General features: G+C 41.6%; 2 protein-coding genes across 2 annotated transcripts in view; both read right to left on the reverse strand.

The window, feature by feature from the left end:
• Positions 1-4,459: 4,459 nt before the first annotated feature.
• Positions 4,460-22,301, reverse strand: LOC127915314 (nuclear pore membrane glycoprotein 210-like). The gene is made up of 11 exons (XM_052495217.1): positions 22,089-22,301; positions 21,306-21,391; positions 11,166-11,340; positions 10,836-11,011; positions 8,734-8,954; positions 6,612-6,748; positions 6,404-6,527; positions 5,891-6,043; positions 5,497-5,780; positions 5,160-5,361; positions 4,460-4,855 (listed from the first exon to the last, which is right to left on the reverse strand). Exons 2-11 carry the CDS (start codon positions 21,377-21,379, stop codon positions 4,698-4,700), a joined length of 1,704 nt encoding a protein of 567 aa, XP_052351177.1. The 5' UTR covers positions 21,380-21,391; positions 22,089-22,301; the 3' UTR covers positions 4,460-4,697.
• LOC118367684 (nuclear pore membrane glycoprotein 210-like) overlaps positions 22,105-24,584 on the reverse strand; it is a 41,496-nt gene continuing 39,016 nt past the window's right edge. The window contains exons 25-28 of the mRNA XM_052492685.1: positions 24,377-24,556; positions 22,707-22,787; positions 22,406-22,537; positions 22,105-22,188 (exon numbers count right to left, since the gene is read on the reverse strand). Coding sequence (XP_052348645.1) covers positions 22,105-22,188; positions 22,406-22,537; positions 22,707-22,787; positions 24,377-24,556 — 477 coding nt within the window. The remainder of the gene's footprint in view (positions 22,189-22,405; positions 22,538-22,706; positions 22,788-24,376; positions 24,557-24,584) is intronic.

The raw sequence follows: 24,584 nt of genomic DNA on the forward strand, positions 1-24,584 counted from the left end.
AAGGTAGTGGTGAAGAGTGGTTAGATAGTTACCTATGTATAAGGTAGTGGTGAAGAGTGGTTAGATAGTTACCTATGTATAAGGTAGTGGTGAAGAGTGGTTAGATAGTTACCTATGTATAGGTAGTGGTGAAGAGTGGTTAGATAGTTACCTATGTATAAGGTAGTGGTGAAGAGAGTGGTTAGATAGTTACCTATGTATAAGGTAGTGGTGAAGAGTGGTTAGATAGTTACCTATGTATAAGGTAGTGGTGAAGAGTGGTTAGATAGTTACCTATGTATAAGGTAGTGGTGAAGAGTGGTTAGATAGTTACCTATGTATAAGGTAGTGGTGAAGAGTGGTTAGATAGTTACCTATGTATAAGGTAGTGGTGAAGAGTGGTTAGATAGTTACCTATGTATAAGGTAGTGGTGAAGAGTGGTTAGATAGTTACCTATGTATAAGGTAGTGGTGAAGAGTGGTTAGATAGTTACCTATGTATAAGGTAGTGGTGAAGAGTGGTTAGATAGTTACCTATGTATAAGGTAGTGGTGAAGAGTGGTTAGATAGTTACCTATGTATAAGGTAGTGGTGAAGAGTGGTTAGATAGTTACCTATGTATAAGGTAGTGGTGAAGAGTGGTTAGATAGTTACCTATGTATAAGGTAGGTAGTGGTGAAGAGTGGTGGTAGATAGATAGTTACCTATGTATAAGGTAGTGGTGAAGAGTGGTTAGATAGTTACCTATGTATGTAGGTAGTGATAGTTACCTATGAAGAGTGGTTAGATAGTTACCTATGTATAAGGTAGTGGTGAAGAGTGGTTAGATAGTTACCTATGTATAAGGTAGTGGTGAAGAGTGGTTAGATAGTTACCTATGTATAAGGTAGTGGTGAAGTGTGGTTAGATAGTTACCTATGTATAAGGTAGTGGTGAAGAGTGGTTAGATAGTTAACTATGTATAGGTAGTGGTGAAGAGTGGTTAGATTACCTATGTATGAGGTAGTGGTGAAGAGTGGTTAGATAGTTACCTATGTATAAGGTAGTGGTGAAGAGTGGTTAGATAGTTACCTATGTATAAGGTAGTGGTGAAGAGTGGTTAGATAGTTACCTATGTATAAGGTAGTGGTGAAGAGTGGTTAGAGGTAGTGGTAGTGGTTATAGTTACCTATGTATAGGTAGTGGTGTGGTTAGATAGTTACCTATGTATAAGGTAGTGGTGAAGAGTGGTTAGATAGTTACCTATGTATAAGGTAGTGGTGAAGAGTGGTTAGATAGTTACCTATGTATAAGGTAGTGGTGAAGAGTGGTTAGATAGGTAACTATGTATAGTGGTGAAGAGTTAGATAGTTACCTATGTATGTAGTGGTGAAGAGTGGTTAGATAGTTACCTATGTATAAGGTAGTGGTGAAGAGTGGTTAGATAGTTACCTATGTATAAGGTAGTGGTGAAGAGTGGTTAGATAGTTACCTATGTATAAGGTAGTGGTGAAGAGTGGTTAGATAGTTACCTATGTATAAGGTAGTGGTGAATGTGGTTAGATAGTTACCTATGTATGAGGTAGTGGTGAAGAGTGGTTAGATAGTTACCTATGTATAAGGTAGTGGTGAAGAGTGGTTAGATAGTTACCTATGTATAAGGTAGTGGTGAAGAGTGGTTAGATAGTTACCTATGTATAAGGTAGTGGTTAGATAGTTACCTATGTATGAGTGGTAGTGGTAGATAGTTACCTTACCTAGTGGTTAGATAGTTACCTATGTATGAGGTAGTGGTGAAGAGTGGTTAGATAGTTACCTATGTATAAGGTAGTGGTGAAGAGTGGTTAGATAGTTACCTATGTATAAGGTAGTGGTGAAGAGTGGTTAGATAGTTACCTATGTATAAGGTAGTGGTGAAGTGTGGTTAGATAGTTACCTAGATAAGGTAGTGGTGGTTAGTTAGATAGGTATGTATAAGGTAGTGGTGAAGAGTGGTTAGATAGTTACCTATGTATAAGGTAGTGGTGAAGAGTGGTTAGATAGTTACCTATGTATAAGGTAGTGGTGAAGAGTGGTTAGATAGTTACCTATGTATAAGGTAGTGGTGAAGAGTGGTTAGATAGTTACCTATGTATAGGTAGGTGAAGAGTGGTGAAGTATAAGTGGTTAGATAGTTACCTATGTATAAGGTAGTGGTAGTTGGTGAGGTAGTGGTGAAGAGTGGTTAGATAGTTACCTATGTATAAGGTAGTGGTGAAGAGTGGTTAGATAGTTACCTATGTATAAGGTAGTGGTGAAGAGTGGTTAGATAGTTACCTATGTATAAGGTAGTGGTGAAGAGTGGTTAGATAGTTACCTATGTATGTATAGTGGTTAGATAGTTACCTATGTATGGTGAAGAGTGGTTAGATAGTTACCTATGTATAAGGTAGTGGTGAAGAGTGGTTAGATAGTTACCTATGTATAAGGTAGTGGTAGTGTTAGATAGAAGTAGTGAAGAGTGGTTAGATAGTTACCTATGTATAAGGTAGTGGTGAAGAGTGGTTAGATAGTTACCTATGTATAAGGTAGTGGTGAAGAGTGGTTAGATAGTTACCTATGTATAAGGTAGTGGTGAAGAGTGGTTAGATAGTTACCTATGTATAAGGTAGTGGTGAAGAGTGGTTAGATAGTTACCTATGTATAAGGTAGTGGTGAAGAGTGGTTAGATAGTTACCTATGTATAAGGTAGTGGTGAAGAGTGGTTAGATAGTTACCTATGTATAAGGTAGTGTAGTGGTTAGATAGTTACCTATGTATAAGGTAGTGGTGAAGAGTGGTTAGATAGTTACCTATGTATAAGGTAGTGGTGAAGAGTGGTTAGATAGTTACCTATGTATAAGGTAGTGGTGAAGAGTGGTTAGATAGTTACCTATGTATAAGGTAGTGGTGAAGAGTGGTTAGATAGTTACCTATGTATAAGGTAGTGGTGAAGAGTGGTTAGATAGTTACCTATGTATAAGGTAGTGGTGAAGAGTGGTTAGATAGTTACCTATGTATAAGGTAGTGGTGAAGAGTGGTTAGAGTGGTTAGTTACCTATGTATAAGGTAGTGGTGAAGAGTGGTTAGATAGTTACCTATGTATAAGGTAGTGGTGAAGAGTGGTTAGATAGTTACCTATGTATAAGGTAGTGGTGAAGAGTGGTTAGATAGTTACCTATGTATAGGTAGTGGTGAAGAGTGGTTAGATAGTTACCTATGTATAAGGTAGTGGTGAAGAGTGGTTAGATAGTTACCTATGTATAAGGTAGTGGTGAAGAGTGGTTAGATAGTTACCTATGAAGTAGTGGTGTTGGTTAGATAGTTACCTATGTATAAGGTAGTGGTGAAGAGTGGTTAGATAGTTACCTATGTATAAGGTAGTGGTGAAGAGTGGTTAGATAGTTACCTATGTATAAGGTAGTGGTGAAGAGTGGTTAGATAGTTACCTATGTATAAGGTAGTGGTGAAGAGTGGTTAGATAGTTACCTATGTATAAGGTAGTGGTGAAGAGTGGTTAGATAGTTACCTATGTATAAGGTAGTGGTGAAGAGTGGTTAGATAGTTACCTATGTATAAGGTAGTGGTGAAGAGTGGTTAGATAGTTACCTATGTATAAGGTAGTGGTGAAGAGTGGTTAGATAGTTACCTATGTATAAGGTAGTGGTGAAGAGTGGTTAGATAGTTACCTATGTATAAGGTAGTGGTGAAGAGTGGTTAGATAGTTACCTATGTATAAGGTAGTGGTGAAGAGTGGTTAGATAGTTACCTATGTATAAGGTAGTGGTGAAGAGTGGTTAGATAGTTACCTATGTATAAGGTAGTGGTGAAGAGTGTTACCTATGTATAAGGTAGTGGTGAAGAGTGGTTAGATAGTTACCTATGTATAAGGTAGTGGTGAAGAGTGGTTAGATAGTTACCTATGTATAAGGTAGTGGTGAAGAGTGGTTAGATAGTTAACTATGTATGAGGTAGTGGTGAAGAGTGGTTAGATAGTTTACCTAGTGGTTAGATAGTTACCTATGTATAAGGTAGTGGTGAAGAGTGGTTAGATAGTTACCTATGTATAAGGTAGTGGTGAAGAGTGGTTAGATAGTTACCTATGTATAAGGTAGTGGTGAAGAGTGGTTAGATAGTTACCTATGTATAGGGTGTGGTTAGTTACCTATGTATAAGGTAGTGGTGAAGAGTGGTTAGATAGTTACCTATGTATAAGGTAGTGGTGAAGAGTGGTTAGATAGTTACCTATGTATAAGGTAGTGGTGAAGAGTGGTTAGATAGTTACCTATGTATAAGGTAGTGGTGAAGAGTGGTTAGATAGTTACCTATGTATAAGGTAGTGGTGAAGAGTGGTTAGATAGTTACCTATGTATAAGGTAGTGGTGAAGAGTGGTTAGATAGTTACCTATGTATAAGGTAGTGGTGAAGAGTGGTTAGATAGTTACCTATGTATAAGGTAGTGGTGAAGAGTGGTTAGATAGTTACCTATGTATAAGGTAGTGGTGAAGAGTGGTTAGATAGTTACCTATGTATAAGGTAGTGGTGAAGAGTGGTTAGATAGTTACCTATGTATGAGGTAGTGGTGAAGAGTGGTTAGATAGTTACCTATGTATAAGGTAGTGGTGAAGAGTGGTTAGATAGTTACCTATGTATAAGGTAGTGGTGAAGAGTGGTTAGATAGTTACCTATGTATAAGGTAGTGGTGAAGAGTGGTTAGATAGTTACCTATGTATAAGGTAGTGGTGAAGAGTGGTTAGATAGTTACCTATGTATAAGGTGGCAGTAGTGGCCATTACTGCAAACACAGCAAAGACCAGGATGAGATGGAAGTCCAGGAGCTGAGTCCAGGAAGATTGTAGACGAATCAGATCTGTGGAACCTGAACACACACTCAGACAGGGTCAGATGTGTGGATACAGGGGTGAGTCCGTGGGCTATATCAGGGTTTCCCTAACTCTGTCCTGCCCCCCTGGGTGAATGTTTTGCTTTTTGTCCTAGCACTACACAGCTGATCCAAAGGTTGATGTTGAGTTGGATGTTTGAATCAGGTGTGTAGTGCTGGGACAAAAAACAAAATGTGCACCCAGGGGCGGCCCCAGGACCGAGTTTGGGAAACATTGTTGTATAGGAACGTTTTCATTGTCGTGTTTAGCTGTGTTTTGGCTATGTGTGAGTCTGCTCACCTATCTTCACCTCGCTGTCCACCGTGATGTAAACTGTAAGGACATGAGTCTGTGGGGTCAGGTGGCTGGAGAGGGTGATGTTGGCAGGAGGGGGCAGGGCCTGACTTTTGACCCAGGAAGTGGAAATGTATACAGACAGCACCAGATGTCCGTCTGATTGACTGGGCTCAGATAGCAGCACGTCAGTACTGTCAGAGTGGAACTGAACGCAACACAGAGAAAGAAGAGATATGGATTGCATTCACTCCATACTGTCTATGCCAAGGTCTTAAAGCTGTATGCATTGTGTACTGTGGGGCTGTCAATGCTCTAATGCTTAATGTTAAATGTGACCCACCCGTAGGGCAGAGAGCGCCTCCTTGGTGCCCAGCACAGAGAACTCTGCCATGGGATGCAGAGAAGATAGCACCAGGAAAGACACTGGGCAGTGGAACGCAGGCAGGTACGGCAACTGTACCAAACGTCCGGAGAGAGGTAGCGACAGAGCAGAGAGAGGGAGGACAGGGACGGGGGACTGGCCCCGCAGAGAGGCTGAGAGAGAGACGGAGACAGAGAGGGAGGAGAGGAGGTGGAGGACGGAGTCTGACTGGGGACGGACAGAGACTCTGCAGCTGTATTCACCTGAGGGAGAGAGTCAAAAATTGGTCAAATAATTATTTACTGTATAATTTTAGAGACATGGTATTTTTATCAATGGGATAGGGAAGAGAGGTCCTGTGTCCCTGTCGTACCTGTGTCGAGGTCATAGTGAGGCGTGGTGACCATCACAGCCTGCAGCGTGTTGAGCTGGAGGTAGGGGGCGCTGAAATGCAGGAAACACCGTAACTCTGCCTCTGGCTGCAGCTTCTTCTCTATGGCCTCCTTCTGGGACAGGGAACACTGGGCTGGGGGAAGAGATGGGGAGGTGGGGGAAGAGATGGGGAGGTGGGGGAAGAGACGGGGGGAGGTGGGGAAGAGACGGGGAGGTGGGGGAAGAGACGGGGAGGTGGGGGAAGAGACGGGGAGGTGGGGGGAAGAGACGGGGAGGGGGGGGAAGAGACGGGGAGGTGGGGAAGAGACGGGGAGGTGGGGGAAGAGACGGGGAGGTGGGGGAAGAGACGGGGAGGTGGGGGAAGAGATGGGGAGGTGGGGGAAGAGATGGGGAGGTGGGGGAAGAGATGGGGAGGTGGGGGAAGAGATAGGGAGGTGGGAGAAGAGGTGCAAGGTAAGGAGAGAGAGCAGAGAGGTATCAATTTACTACTCACCTGTGTTGAAGGGGGAGGTGTATAGCTCCACAGGAACCGTGTAGTCAGCTGCGTCAGGCCAGTTGGTGAGGAAACGATCATCAGGAGGAGAGAGTTCTGGGATGACTGGAGAGTCCACCTTCACCTGTTGGCAAAACACTACCATGGTGGCCCATTCATTTCCATGGCAACCCCATTGTTTCCATGGTAACCCTATGCTGTACTATACCTCTCTGAGGGCCTGCTGTCCACCTTCCAGTCTGTAGTAGACCACTACTGTCCCAGAATGCTTTGCCAGAGCAGCTCCTGTCTTTGGGTCGATCTGCAGAACACGACTAGACGACACGTTCCACTGACCTGGCTGGCCTGAGACAGAGGGAGAGAGAGAAATTAAGTATGTGTGTGTGTTTTCTTTTATTTTGAACCTTCATTTTATCAGGGAGTCATACTGAGACCAAGGTCTCTACAGATGAGCCCTGAATGACAGAAATTACAGAAAATACACACTTCAAAAGTACAAAATGGAAGCAGAAATAAAATCATGGACATGAAAAAGAGACATTCATCAGTAAAAAGGTCCTCAATCAGCATTCTGAACTGGCCTAGAGTAACCAAGACATCATATTTAAGAACATTTTGAAGATTGTTCCACAAATAAGGTGCAAAAAAACGACCTAACTCATGAGAGACAAAAGGACTAATTTCCAGAGTTAACAATCCCTGAGACCAGGTGTGGTAACTCCTGTCATAAGTTCAGTAAAGATGTCCGGTACAGTGGGACTTTTTGGGACTCATTTATAAATGAAAACATAGCAATGTATCAACCTATGTGAGTGACATCAAACAGGGCCAACCAACATACTGGTAGAAAATGCAGTGAAGAGTGCTAAAACTGTCACCCGTAATAAAGGGTGCGTTAATGAAGTAGCAGCTGCGTTCATATAGATGATGTCGCCATAGTCTAGGACTGATAAGAACGTTGACTGACTAATCTGCTTTCTACTATTTATCGAGAGGCAGGACCTATTTCTATAGAAGCCCATTTTTAATCACAGCATATTAACTAATTCGTCAACATTCTTTTTAAAAGACAGCTTTTCATCTATCCAGATGCCTGTAAGCAGGGACACGATCAATATGGACACCATCCAAAGTACATATGCTTAAATCAGAGTTATATTTATCCGCTCTAGAGAACAACATGTACTTAGTTTCACCTGCATTCAATACTAATTTCAGGTCAATAAAGTTTTTCTGTAATTCAATGAAGGCAGACTGTAGTTAGCATACACAACAGTATTATCGGCATACAATTGCAGGTTAAACATTTTTACAGACAAGTTGATATTGTTCATGTAAACAGTCGAAATTACAGGACCAAAAATTAACCCCTGCGGGACACCTTTCACAGTATCCAGGAAACCTGATTTAACACCATCAGTAGACACATCTGTCAAATGATTTTCACACCAGTTACATGCAGCCTGGTCCAGGCCAATTGAGGCCAGCTTCTGAATTAGCAGTGAGTGAACAACAGTATCAAAGGCCTTTGACAGGTCAATGAAGAGGGCAGCACAATGTTGCCTTTTATCCAGACAATTAACCACATTTATAACTAGGGATGGAGCAGAGATGCTATGACCTGGTCTAAAACCCGACTGATGTACTTTTAGACTACATTTCAAAGATAAGAAAGATTTTAGCTGAGAATTAACCAAGGATTCTAATATTTTAGCGAGACAAGAAAGTTTAGAAATAGGGCAATAATTATTTAGGTCACCACTTTTGTGAAGGGGGAGTACATGGGCCGCCTTCCAAACCTTGGGAATAGTACCAGGTTAAAATATGGGTTAATGATTCGGCAAGCAGGGGGCAGAGAGCTGCAGCAATAATGGATCAAGCATATCAGCCCCAGTTTTTGATGTTTCTTTTTACATAAATCTTAAGCAAGACAGCTAGCACATCACAGATAGTAAATTGCTGAAATGAAAACAAAGCTTCACTAGAAGTTGACGTGTTAACCGTCGAGTCAGCTAGAGGCTGGCGGAGTGAAGAGTGGTCGATTGACTGACCAGGTTCAATTAAACCACTGTTTAAAATGATGATTGAAAGCATCATTTGTCTCCTCCTTCTCAGTTATGATTCTTTGAGAGAGTGTGGGTATGTCTTGGTGGCAGGTAGCCCAGCGGTTAAGAGCTAGTAACCTCCAACAACAACTGCTCCCTGGGCCCTGATGACGGGGATGTTGATTATGGCAGCCCCCCCGCACCTCTCAGATACAGAGGTGTTAAATATGGAAGACACATTTCAGGTGAATGCATTCAGTTGTACAACTTGTGTGTTTGTCTCACCTTGCGGTCCTGTCAGGGGGGTGTTGAAGCAGAGTGTGTCTCCGGGCCTGAGTGTGTGTGGGGGGGCAGAGATGGCGGGGAGGACAGGGAGGGGGGTGTAGTCACTCAGGGAGGGGTTGGTGGGGTCTGCCTGCACCCCTAGAACTGTCAAACCCCCAGACACTGTCTGGACCACAAAGGAATGACTGTCTGAGTCTGGAGTCACCTGCACCAAGTCATCCCTGAGAGAGAGAGAAAGAGAGAGAGAGAGAGAGAGAGAGAGAGAGAGAGAGAGGAGAGAGAGTGAAAGAGAGAGAAAGAGAGGGAGAGAGAGCAAAAGAGAGAGAGAGAGAGAGAAGAAAGAGTGTTTAAAGATGGAATCCACATTAGGGGAAACAACCCAATGTTCGCCCTGAGCACCTTTGTTATGGTTTTTGTCTTGCTGTTGAAACAGAAGAGAAACAGAAGAGAAACAGAGGAGAAACGGATGAGAAACGGATGAGAAACGGAGGAGAAACAGGGGAGAAACAGAGGAGAAACAGAGGAGTAACAGAGGAGAAACAGAGGAGAAACAGAGGAGAAACAGAGGAGAAACAGAGGAGAAACAGAGGAGAAACAGAGGAGTAACAGAGGAGTAACAGAGGAGAAACAGAGGAGTAACAGAGGAGAAACAGAGGAGAAACAGAGGAGAAACAGAGGAGAAACAGAGGAGAAACAGAGAGAAACAGAGGAGAAACAGAGGAGAAACAGAGGAGTAACAGAGGAGAAACAGAGGAGAAACAGAGGAGAAACAGAGGAGAAACAGAGGAGAAACAGAGGAGAAACAGAGGAGAAACAGAGGAGAAACAGAGGAGTAACAGAGGAGTAACAGAGGAGAAACAGAGGAGAAACAGAGGAGAAACAGAGGAGAAACAGAGGAGAAACAGAGGAGAAACAGAGGAGAAACAGAGGAGAAACAGAGGAGAAACAGAGGAGAAACAGAGGAGAAACAGAGGAGAAACAGAGGAGAAACAGAGGAGTAACAGAGGAGTAACAGAGGAGAAACAGAGGAGAAACAGAGGAGAAACAGAGGAGAAACAGAGGAGAAACAGAGGAGTAACAGAGGAGAAACAGAGGAGAAACAGAGGAGAAACAGAGGAGAAACAGAGGAGAAACAGAGGAGAAACAGAGGAGAAACAGAGGAGTAACAGAGGAGAAACAGAGGAGAAACAGAGGAGAAACAGAGGAGAAACAGAGGAGAAACAGAGGAGAAACAGAGGAGAAACAGAGGAGAAACAGAGGAGTAACAGAGGAGTAACAGAGGAGTAACAGAGGAGAAACAGAGGAGTAACAGAGGAGAAACAGAGGAGAAACAGAGGAGAAACAGAGGAGAAACAGAGAGCAGCAGACTCCGTCCGCATGGTAAAAAATTATCTGTATATATTGTGCTGTTCTATCACGCGGGCAGTGATGTCTGAGAGGAGAAACAGTGTTGGTTGTTGGCAGTAACTTCTTTGTTTCCCAAACGGACGTGGCAGTTTGACCATGAAGGATCCCAGCTTTAAGGAAAATAAACAGACAGAGAGAGCGATTTGACTATATACTGTGTGTGTTACCTGTTGGTGGTAATGTCAGAATGTGTGTGTTACCTGTTGGTGGTAATGTCAGAATGTGTGTGTTACCTGTTGGTGGTAATGTCAGAATGTGTGTGTTACCTGTTGGTGGTAATGTCAGAATGTGTGTGTTACCTGTTGGTGGTAATGTCAGAATGTGTGTGTTACCTGTTGGTGGTAATGTCAGAATGTGTGTGTTACCTGTTGGTGGTAATGTCAGAATGTGTGTGTTACCTGTTGGTGGTAATGTCTGAATGTGTGTGTTACCTGTTGGTGGTAATGTCAGAATGTGTGTGTTACCTGTTGGTGGTAATGTCAGAATGTGTGTGTTACCTGTTGGTGGTAATGTCAGAATGTGTGTGTTACCTGTTGGTGGTAATGTCAGTGTGTGTGTGTTACCTGTTGGTGGTAATGTCAGAATGTGTGTGTTACCTGTTGGTGGTAATGTCAGAATGTGTGTGTTACCTGTTGGTGGTAATGTCAGAATGTGTGTGTTTCCTGTTGGTGGTAATGTCAGAATGTGTGTGTTACCTGTTGGTGGTAATGTGTGTGAGGGTGTTATGGGCGTTGAATTGTTGTCCCAGGTTGTCGTAGCAGAGAGCCCTGACTCTGATGGTCCAGCCCAGGGGAAAGGCAGGCAGGCCTCCCCCTCCAACACTGTACAGGCTGGACACACTGAATAGCCTGACAAACCACACTGGAGACACCTGGCAGACACAACACACAAATACACTTTTGTACTCCCTAGCATGGTCAGATAGTGATGACCCAGTTCCAGTTAGGGTAAACTGTGGATAATGAGTTTCTCACCAGGTCTACTTTAGAATGGATCCCATCGAAGGACACAAGTGACCAACTTACCCGGACGCTGATGAGCAGGGTCTGGTTGACCCCACAGGTCTCCATAGCGATGACCTCCAGCAGGGCGGATCCCGTGTCAGGCCCCGCCCTCAGAACTCCCTGGCTGTCCACCGTTACAAGACCCTCCCCTTTCACACACTGACACAGGGCGTACCGCACAGGACAGATAGCGTCTCTAAAACACACAATCACACATGCATGACTACAGACATGAGTACAGACAAACGCACACACACACAACCCCATAGAGACTGGACACACAGTCCAGAAGTACTGTCACAACACACCATAAAACTATAGTATACAGTCTATACAGTCCTGATGTACTGTCACAACACACCATAAAACTATAGTATACAGTCCTGATGTACTGTCACAACACACCATAAACCTATAGTATACAGTCTATACAGTCCTGATGTACTGTCACAACACACCATAAACCTATAGTATACAGTCTATACAGTCCTGATGTACTGTCACAACACACCATAAACCTATAGTATACAGTCTATACAGTCCTGATGTACTGTCACAACACACCATAAAACTATAGTATACAGTCCTGATGTACTGTCACAACACACCATAAAACTATAGTATACAGTCTATACAGTCCTGATGTACTGTTACAACACACCATAAACCTATAGTATACAGTCTATACAGTCCTGATGTACTGTCACAACACACCATAAAACTATAGTATACAGTCTATACAGTCCTGATGTACTGTCACAACACACCATAAAACTATAGTATACAGTCCTGATGTACTGTTACAATACACCATAAACCTATAGTATACAGTCTATACAGTCCTGATGTACTGTCACAACACACCATAAAACTATAGTATACAGTCTGTATACAGTCCTGATGTACTGTCACAACACACCATACAACTATAGTATACAGTCCTGATGTACTGTCACAACACACCATAAAACTATAGTATACAGTCTATACAGTCCTGATGTACTGTCACAACACACCATAAACCTATAGTATACAGTCTATACAGTCCTGATGTACTGTCACAACACACCATAAACCTATAGTATACAGTCTATACAGTCCTGATGTACTGTCACAACACACCATAAACCTATAGTATACAGTCTATACAGTCCTGATGTACTGTCACAACACACCATAAACCTATAGTATACAGTCTATACAGTCCTGATGTACTGTCACAACACACCATAAACCTATAGTATACAGTCTATACAGTCCTGATGTACTGTCACAACACACCATAAAACTATAGTATACAGTCTATACAGTCCTGATGTACTGTCACAACACACCATAAAACTATAGTATACAGTCCTGATGTACTGTCACAACACACCATAAAACTATAGTATACAGTCTATACAGTCCTGATGTACTGTCACAACACACCATAAAACTATAGTATACAGTCCTGATGTACTGTTACAATACACCATAAACCTATAGTATACAGTCTATACAGTCCTGATGTACTGTCACAACACACCATAAAACTATAGTATACAGTCCTGATGTACTGTCACAACACACCATAAAACTATAGTATACAGTCTATACAGTCCTGATGTACTGTCACAACACACCATAAAACTATAGTATACAGTCTATACAGTCCTGATGTACTGTCACAACACACCATAAAACTATAGTATACAGTCTGTATACAGTCCTGATGTACTGTCACAACACACCATAAAACTATAGTATACAGTCTATACAGTCCTGTTGTACTGTCACAACACACCATAAAACTATAGTATACAGTCTATACAGTCCTGATGTACTGTCACAACACACCATAAAACTATAGTATACAGTCTGTATACAGTCCTGATGTACTGTCACAACACACCATAAAACTATAGTATACAGTCTATACAGTCCTGATGTACTGTCACAACACACCATAAACTATAGTATACAGTCTATACAGTCCTGATGTACTGTCACAACACACCATAAAACTATAGTATACAGTCTATACAGTCCTGTTGTACTGTCACAACACACCATAAAACTATAGTATACAGTCTATACAGTCCTGATGTACTGTCACAACACACCATAAAACTATAGTATACAGTCTGTATACAGTCCTGATGTACTGTTACAACACACCATAAACCTATAGTATACAGTCCAGAAGTACTGTCACAACACACCATAAAACTATAGTATACAGTCTATACAGTCCTGATGTACTGTCACAACACACCATAAAACTATAGTATACAGTCTGTATACAGTCCTGATGTACTGTCACAACACACCATAAAACTATAGTATACAGTCTGTATACAGTCCTGATGTATTGTCACAACACACCATAAAACTATAGTATACAGTCTATACAGTCCTGATGTACTGTCACAACACACCATAAAACTATAGTATACAGTCTGTATACAGTCCTGATGTACTGTCACAACACACCATAAAACTATAGTATACAGTCTGTATACAGTCCTGATGTACTGTCACAACACACCATAAACCTATAGTATACAGTCTATACAGTCCTGATGTACTGTCACAACACACCATAAAACTATAGTATACAGTCCTGATGTACTGTTACAATACACCATAAACCTATAGTATACAGTCTATACAGTCCTGATGTACTGTCACAACACACCATAAAACTATAGTATACAGTCTGTATACAGTCCTGATGTACTGTCACAACACACCATACAACTGTATACAGTCCTGATGTACTGTCACACCATAAAACTATAGTATACAGTCTATACAGTCCTGATGTACTGTCACAACACACCATAAAACTATAGTATACAGTCTATACAGTCCTGATGTACTGTCACAACACACCATAAACCTATAGTATACAGTCTATACAGTCCTGATGTACTGTCACAACACACCATAAACCTATAGTATACAGTCTATACAGTCCTGATGTACTGTCACAACACACCATAAACCTATAGTATACAGTCTATACAGTCCTGATGTACTGTCACAACACACCATAAAACTATAGTATACAGTCTATACAGTCCTGATGTACTGTCACAACACACCATAAACCTATAGTATACAGTATACAGTCCTGATGTACTGTCACAACACACCATAAAACTATAGTATACAGTCCTGATGTACTGTTACAATACACCATAAACCTATAGTATACAGTCTATACAGTCCTGATGTACTGTCACAACACACCATAAAACTATAGTATAGTCTATACAGTCCTGATGTACTGTCACAACACACCATAAAACTATAGTATACAGTCTATACAGTCCTGATGTACTGTCACAACACACCATAAAACTATAGTATACAGTCTGTTGGTGGTATACAGTCCTGATGTACTGTCACAACACACCATAAAACTATAGTATGTATACAGTCCTGATGTACTGTCACAACACACCATAAAACTATAGTATACAGTCTATACAGTCCTGATGTACTGTCATAAAACTATAGTAACACACCAGAACTATAGTATACAGTCTATACAGTCCTGATGTACTGTCACAACACACCATAAAACTATAGTATACAGTCTATACAGTCCTGATGTACTGTCACAACACACCATAAAACTATAGTATACAGTCTATACAGTCCTGATGTACTGTCACAACACACCATAAACCTATAGTATACAGTCTATACAGTCCTGATGTACTGTCACAACACACCATAAACCTATAGTATACAGTCTATACAGTCCTGATGTACTGTCACAACACACCATAAAACTATAGTATACAGTCTATACAGTCCTGATGTACTGTCACAACACACCATAAACCTATAGTATACAGTCTATACAGTCCTGATGTACTGTCACAACACACCATAAAACTATAGTATACAGTCTATACAGTCCTGATGTACTGTCACAACACACCATAAAACTATAGTATACAGTCTATACAGTCCTGATGTACTGTCACAACACACCATAAACCTATAGTATACAGTCTATACAGTCCTGATGTACTGTCACAACACACCATAAACCTATAGTATACAGTCTATACAGTCCTGATGTACTGTCACAACACATGTATAGTCTATACAGTCCTGATGTACTGTCACAACACACCATAAAACTATAGTATACAGTCTATACAGTCCTGATGTACTGTCACAACACACCATAAAACTATAGTATACAGTCTGATGTACTGTTACAATACACCATAAACCTATAGTATACAGTCCTGATGTACTGTTACAATACACCATAAACCTATAGTATACAGTCTATACAGTCCTGATGTACTGTCACAACACACCATAAAACTATAGTATACAGTCCTGATGTACTGTCACAACACACCATAAAACTATAGTATACAGTCTGTATACAGTCCTGATGTACTGTCACAACACACCATAAAACTATAGTATACAGTCTGTATACAGTCTGATGTACTGTAAACACCATAAAACTATAGTATACAGTCTATACAGTCCTGATGTACCTATAGTATACAGTCTGTATACAGTCCTGATGTACTGTCACAACACACCATAAAACTATAGTATACAGTCTATACAGTCCTGATGTACTGTCACAACACACCATAAAACTATAGTATACAGTCTATACAGTCCTGATGTACTGTCACAACACACCATAAAACTATAGTATACAGTCTGTATACAGTCCTGATGTACTGTCACAACACACCATAAAACTATAGTATACAGTCTATACAGTCCTGATGTACTGTCACAACACACCATAAAACTATAGTATACAGTCTATACAGTCCTGATGTACTGTCACAACACACCATAAACCTATAGTATACAGTCTATACAGTCCTGATGTACTGTCACAACACACCATAAAACTATAGTATACAGTCTATACAGTCCTGATGTACTGTCACAACACACCATAAAACTATAGTATACAGTCTATACAGTCCTGATGTACTGTCACAACACACCATAAAACTATAGTATACAGTATACAGTCCTGATGTACTGTCACAACACACCATAAACCTATAGTATACAGTCTATACAGTCCTGATGTACTGTCACAACACACCATAAAATAGTATACAGTCTATACCCTGATGTACTGTCACAACACACCATAAACCTATAGTATACAGTCTATACAGTCCTGATGTACTGTCACAACACACCATAAAACTATAGTATACAGTCTATACAGTCCTGATGTACTGTCACAACACACCATAAACCTATAGTATACAGTCTATACAGTCCTGATGTACTGTCACAACACACCATAAAACAGTATACACTGATGTACTGTTACAATACACCATAAACCTATAGTATACAGTCTATACAGTCCTGATGTACTGTCACAACACACCATAAAACTATAGTATACAGTCCTGATGTACTGTCACAACACACCATAAAACTATAGTATACAGTCTATACAGTCCTGATGTACTGTCACAACACACCATAAAACTATAGTATACAGTCTATACAGTCCTGATGTACTGTCACAACACACCATAAAACTATAGTATACAGTCTGTATACAGTCCTGATGTACTGTCACAACACACCATAAAACTATAGTATACAGTCTATACAGTCCTGATGTACTGTCACAACACACCATCAGTATACAGTCTATACAGTCCTGATGTACTGTCACAACACACCATAAAACTATAGTATACAGTCTATACAGTCCTGATGTACTGTCACAACACACCATAAAACTATAGTATACAGTCTATACAGTCCTGATGTACTGTCACAACACACCATAAACCTATAGTATACAGTCTATACAGTCCTGATGTACTGTCACAACACACCATAAACCTATAGTATACAGTCTATACAGTCCTGATGTACTGTCACAACACACCATAAACCTATAGTATACAGTCTATACAGTCCTGATGTACTGTCACAACACACCATAAACCTATAGTATACAGTCTATACAGTCCTGATGTACTGTCACAACACACCATAAAACTATAGTATACAGTCTATACAGTCCTGATGTACTGTCACAACACACCATAAACCTATAGTATACAGTCTATACAGTCCTGATGTACTGTCACAACACACCATAAAACTATAGTATACAGTCTATACAGTCCTGATGTACTGTCACAACACACCATAAACCTATAGTATACAGTCTATACAGTCCTGATGTACTGTCACAACACACCATAAAACTATAGTATACAGTCTATACAGTCCTGATGTACTGTCACAACACACCATAAAACTATAGTATACAGTCTATACAGTCCTGATGTACTGTCACAACACACCATAAAACTATAGTATACAGTCCTGATGTAGTTACAATACACCATAAACCTATAGTATACAGTCCTGATGTACTGTTACAATACACCATAAACCTATAGTATACAGTCTATACAGTCCTGATGTACTGTCACAACACACCATAAAACTATAGTATACAGTCCTGATGTACTGTCACAACACACCATAAAACTATAGTATACAGTCTATACAGTCCTGATGTACTGTCACAACACACCATAAAACTATAGTATACAGTCTATACAGTCCTGATGTACTGTCACAACACACCATAAAACTATAGTATACAGTCTGTATACAGTCCTGATGTACTGTCACAACACACCATAAAACTATAGTATACAGTCTATACAGTCCTGATGTACTGTCACAACACACCATAAAACTATAGTATACAGTCTATACAGTCCTGATGTACTGTCACAACACACCATAAAACTATAGTATACAGTCTGTATACAGTCCTGATGTACTGTCACAACACACCATAAAACTATAGTATACAGTCTATACAGTCCTGATGTACTGTCACAACACACCATAAAACTATAGTATACAGTCTATACAGTCCTGATGTACTGTCACAACACACCATAAACCTATAGTATACAGTCTATACAGTCCTGATGTACTGTCACAACACACCATAAAAGTCTATAGTACTGTACACACCATCTATACAGTCCTGATGTACTGTCACAACACACCATAAAACTATAGTATACAGTCTATACAGTCCTGATGTACTGTCACAACACACCATAAAACTATAGTATACAGTCTATACAGTCCTGATGTACTGTCACAACACACCATAAAACTATAGTATACAGTCCAGTCCTGATGTACTGTCACAACACACCATAAAACTATAGTATACAGTCTATACAGTCCTGATGTACTGTCACAACACACCATAAAACTATAGTATACAGTCTATACAGTCCTGATGTACTGTCACAACACACCATAAAACTATAGTATACAGTCTGTATACAGTCCTGATGTATTGTCACAACACACCATAAAACTATAGTATACAGTCTATACAGTCCTGATGTACTGTCACAACACACCATAAAACTATAGTATACAGTCCTGATGTACTGTCACAACACACCATAAAACTATAGTATACAGTCTATACAGTCCTGATGTACTGTCACAACACACCATAAAACTATAGTATACAGTCCTGATGTACTGTTACAATACACCATAAACCTATAGTATACAGTCTATACAGTCCTGATGTACTGTCACAACACACCATAAAACTATAGTATACAGTCTATACAGTCCTGATGTACTGTCACAACACACCATAAAACTATAGTATACAGTCTATACAGTCCTGATGTACTGTCACAACACACCATAAACCTATAGTATACAGTCTATACAGTCCTGATGTACTGTCACAACACACCATAAACTATAGTATACAGTCTATACAGTCCTGATGTACTGTCACAACACACCATAAAACTATAGTATACAGTCCTGATGTACTGTCACAACACACCATAAACCTATAGTATACAGTCTATACAGTCCTGATGTACTGTCACAACACACCATAAACCTATAGTATACAGTCTATACAGTCCTGATGTACTGTCACAACACACCATAAACCTATAGTATACAGTCTATACAGTCCTGATGTACTGTCACAACACACCATAAAACTATAGTATACAGTCCAGATGTACTGTCACAACACACCATAAACCTATAGTATACAGTCTGTATACAGTCCTGATGTATTGTCACAACACACCATAAAACTATAGTATACAGTCTATACAGTCCTGATGTACTGTCACAACACACCATAAAACTATAGTATACAGTCCTGATGTACTGTCACAACACACCATAAAACTATAGTATACAGTCTATACAGTCCTGATGTACTGTCACAACACACCATAAAACTATAGTATACAGTCTGTATACAGTCCTGATGTACTGTCACAACACACCATAAAACTATAGTATACAGTCTATACAGTCCTGTTGTACTGTCACAACACACCATAAAACTATAGTATACAGTCTATACAGTCCTGATGTACTGTCACAACACACCATAAAACTATAGTATACAGTCTGTATACAGTCCTGATGTACTGTCACAACACACCATAAAACTATAGTATACAGTCTGTATACAGTCCTGATGTACTGTCACAACACACCATAAAACTATAGTATACAGTCTATACAGTCCTGATGTACTGTCACAACACACCATAAACCTATAGTATACAGTCTATACAGTCCTGATGTACTGTCACAACACACCATAAAACTATAGTATACAGTCTGTATACAGTCCAGATGTACTGTCACAACACACCATAAAACTATAGTATACAGTCTATACAGTCCTGTTGTATTGTCACAACACACCATAAAACTATAGTATACAGTCTATACAGTCCTGATGTACTGTCACAACACACCATAAAACTATAGTATACAGTCTGTATACAGTCCTGATGTACTGTTACAACACACCATAAACCTATAGTATACAGTCCAGAAGTACTGTCACAACACACCATAAAACTATAGTATACAGTCTATACAGTCCTGATGTACTGTCACAACACACCATAAAACTATAGTATACAGTCTGTATACAGTCCTGATGTACTGTCACAACACACCATAAAACTATAGTATACAGTCTGTATACAGTCCTGATGTATTGTCACAACACACCATAAAACTATAGTATACAGTCTATACAGTCCTGATGTACTGTCACAACACACCATAAAACTATAGTATACAGTCTGTATACAGTCCAGATGTACTGTCACAACACACCATAAAACAGAGGTCCGGACAACAGGCCCCCCGATTTGACATACTGAACTCTATCGGAAAATTAGTTGGTGAACCAAGCGAGGCAATCATTTGAGAAACCAAGGCTGTTGAGTCTGCCAATAAGAGCCTCATCGTAAAGTTGATCAGGGAGGTGACCAAGAACCCGATGGTCACTCTGACAGAGCTCTATTGTTCCTCTGTGGAGATGGGAACACCTTCCAGAAGGACAACAATCTCTGCAGCACTCCACCAATCAGGACTTTATGATTGAGTGGCCAGATGGAAGCCATTCCTCAGTAAATGGTACATAACAGCCCACTTGGAGTTTGCCAAAAGGCACCTAAAGGACTATCAGATCATGAGAAACAAGATTCTCTGGTCTGATGAAACCAAGATTGAACTCTTTGGCCTGAATGACAAGCATCACGTCTGGAGGAAACCTGGCACCATCCCTACGGTAAAGCATGGTGGAGGCAGCATCATGCTGTGGGGATGTTTTTCAGTGGGAGGGACTGGGAGACTAGTCATGATCTAGGGAAAGATGAATGGAGCAAAGTACAGAGAGATTCTTGATGAAAACCTGCTCCAGAGCGGTTCACCCTCCAACAGGACAACGACCCTAAGCACACAGCCAATACAATGTAGGAGTGGCTATGGGACAAGTCTTTGAATGTCCTTGAGTGGCCCAGCCAGAGCACGGACTTGAACCCGATCTAACATCTCTGGAGAGACCTGAAAATAGCTGTGCAGCGATGCTCCCCATCCAACCTGACAGCTTGAGAGGATCTGCAGAAACCCCCCAAATAGAGGTGTGCCAAGCTTGTAGTGTCATACCCAAGAATAATAGAGGCTGTAATCGCTGCCAAAGGTGCTTCAACAAAGTACTGAGTAAAGGGTCTGAATACGTAAATGTGATATTTTGTTTTTCTGCACATGCAGACACACACAACCACGCATGCTGGCTCTCACTTGTTGCTCTGTAGTGCGTAGTGTGAGTAGGGAGACATGAGGATGGATCTGGAGGTTCCTACAGCCAGCTGCATCTCCTGGTATACCTTGGAGAGGAGAGAGGAGATAGATCTGGAGGTTCCTACAGCCAGTTGCATCTCCTGGTACACCTTAGAGAGGAGAGAGGAGAGAGATCTGGAGGTTCCTACAGCCAGTTGCATCTCCTAGTATACCTTAGAGAGGAGAGAGATCTGGAGGTTCCTACAGCCAGTTGCATCTCCTAGTATACCTTAGAGAGGAGAGAGATCTGGAGGTTCCTACAGCCAGCTGCATCTCCTGGTACAACTTAGAGAGGAGAGAGATCTGGAGCTGCATCTCCTAGTATACCTTAGAGAGGAGAGAGATCTGGAGGTTCCTACAGCCAGCTGCATCTCCTGGTACAACCTAGAGAGGAGAGAGATCTGGAGGTTCCTACAGCCAACTGCATCTCCTGGAACACCTTAGAGAGGAGAGATCTGGAGGTTCCTACAGCCAGCTGCATCTCCTGGTACAACTTAGAGAGGAGAGAGATCTGGAGGTTCCTACAGCCAGCTGCATCTCCTGGTATACCTTAGAGAGGAGAGAGGAGAGAGATCTGGAGGTTCCTACAGCCAGTTGCATCTCCTGGTATACCTTAGAGAGGAGAGAGGACAGGAGTAAAAAGGAGTAAAGAGTGGAGAGGTTATCATATCACAGACATAAACTACTCAACAACAACCTATAAACAAATGTCTCAAAAGCAGTAGGTGGACCCAGTGTGTTTACCAGTATCTGTATCTCATCAGAAAGCTGCTGGTGGGAGGCTGACGTGTGATTGGCCAGCTGAACTGTCACTCTCAAACTGGTCCTGCCCGCTGCCCATGCCCTCACCAGCACAGAGAAACTATGGGCAGGAGAGACAGTCACCCCGCCTAACACACACACACACACACACACACACACACACACACACACACACACACACACACACACACACACACACACACACACACACACACACACACACACACACACACACACAGTCATATCCAAGTGGTTTGACACACATTGACCTACATATACAGGGACAAAGTGTAGCGTACCTCAGTGTGTCGGGTTTGTATCTCCAGTACTCCAAGCTTGCCCAGATTCCAGTGGAAGGAGAGACCAGACTCTACACTGCCCAGAGCAAAGGGGTTCTGACTACTGTCACTGCCCATCACATACACTGGCATCTAAATGCATGCGCACACACACACACACACTGGGGTTACTAAACCACATGCACATATGCACCCAAATACCGTACAAACATACACAGAAACAAGCTACACTGCCTGCCACATACATTCATCATACAATGACAATGTTTGAGAGAGAATACAAACATGATCTGTATGTTACCTCAGTGCCCACAGACAGTTTGACCAGAGGGCTCTGGATCCTGACCCCTGTCAGGTTAAACACCTCCACATCCACCTCATCCTGACACACACACAAAGACAACCAGATAATCAACAAGTCAAAAGTATATATCAAATCAAATCAAATTTTATTTGTCACATACACATGGTTAGCAGATGTTAATGCGAGTGTAGCGAAATGCTTGTGCTTCTAGTTCCGACAATGCAGTAATAACCAACAAGTAATCTAACTAACAATTCCAAAACTACTGTCTTATACACAGTGTAAGGGGAGAAAGAATATGTACATAAGGATATATGAATGAGTGATGGTACAGAGCAGCATAGGCAAGATAAAGTAGATGGTATCGAGTACAGTATATACATATGAGATGATTATGTAAACAAAGTGGCATAGTTAAAGTGGCTAGTGATACATGTATTACATAAGGATGAAGTAGATGATAGAGTCCAGTAAATACGTATACATATGAGATGAATAATGTAGGGTATGTAAACATTATATTAGGTAGCATTGTTTAAAGTGGCTAGTGATATATTTTACATCATTTCCCATCAATTCCCATTATTAAAGTGGCTGGAGTTGAGTCAGTGTGTTGGCAGCAGCCACTCAACGTTAGTGGTGGCTGTTTAACAGTCTGATGGCCTTGAGATAGAAGCTGTTTTTCAGTCTCTCGGTCCCAGCTTTGATGCACCTGTACTGACCTCGTCTTCTGGATGATAGCGGGGTGAACAGGCAGTTGCTCGGGTGGTTGTTGTCCTTGATGATCTTTATGGCCTTCCTGTAACATCGGGTGGTGTAGGTGTCCTGGAGGGCAGGTAGTTTGCCCCCGGTGATGCGTTGTGCAGACCTCACTACCCTCTGGAGAGCCTTACGGTTGTGGGCGGAGCAATTGCCGTACCAGGCGGTGATACAGCCCGCCAGGATGCTCTCGATTGTGCATCTGTAGAAGTTTGTGAGTGCTTTTGGTGACAAGCCGAACTTCTTCAGCCTCCTGAGGTTGAAGAGGCGCTGCTGCGCCTTCTTCACGATGCTGTCTGTGTGGGTGGACCAATTCAGTTTGTCTGTGATGTGTATGCCGAGGAACTTAAAACTTGCTACCCACTCCACTACTGTTCCATCGATGTGGATAGGGGGGTGTTCCCTCTGCTATTTCCTGAAGCTATTTCCCGTCTCTCCAGTGAGCCATGTTTCCGTGAAGCAAAGAACGTTACAGTCTCTGATGTCCCTCTGGAATGCTACCCTTGCTCGGATTTCATCAACCTTGTTGTCAAGAGACTGGACATTGGCGAGAAGAATGCTAGGGAGTGATGCACGATGTGCCCGTCTCCGGAGTCTGACCAGAAGACCGTCTCGTTTCCCTCTTTTACGGAGTCGTTTTTTTGGGTCGCCGGCCGGGATCCATTCCGTTGTCCTGGTTGATAGGCAGAACACAGGATCCGCTTCGTGAAAATCATATTCTTGGTCGTACTGATGGTGAGTTGACGTTGATCTTATATTCAGCAGTTCTTCTCGACTGTATGTAATGAAACCTAAGATGACCTGGGGTACTAATGTAAGAAATAACACGTAAAAAAACAAAAATCTGCATAGTTTCCTAGGAACGCGAAGCGAGGCGGCCATCTCTGTCGGCGTGTGTGTGTGTGTACCTGTGCGAAGGTGAGCAGAGCTCCGGTGTCCTGAGTGACGGTCTGCAATGCCCCTCTGAGTTTGACCATGCCCACTGCCACTCCACGGACCAATCCTGTCTCGGTCACCGTGGCGATGCGGCTGTCACTCACAGAGAAGCCCACACTGGACTGGGGGTGGGGGCCACCCTCCCATTTCACCTGAGAGAGAGGTGTGCGTGTGTAAGTG

Source organism: Oncorhynchus keta, chromosome 34, assembly GCF_023373465.1.
Source record: "Oncorhynchus keta strain PuntledgeMale-10-30-2019 chromosome 34, Oket_V2, whole genome shotgun sequence".
Classification (NCBI taxonomy): domain Eukaryota; kingdom Metazoa; phylum Chordata; class Actinopteri; order Salmoniformes; family Salmonidae; genus Oncorhynchus; species Oncorhynchus keta.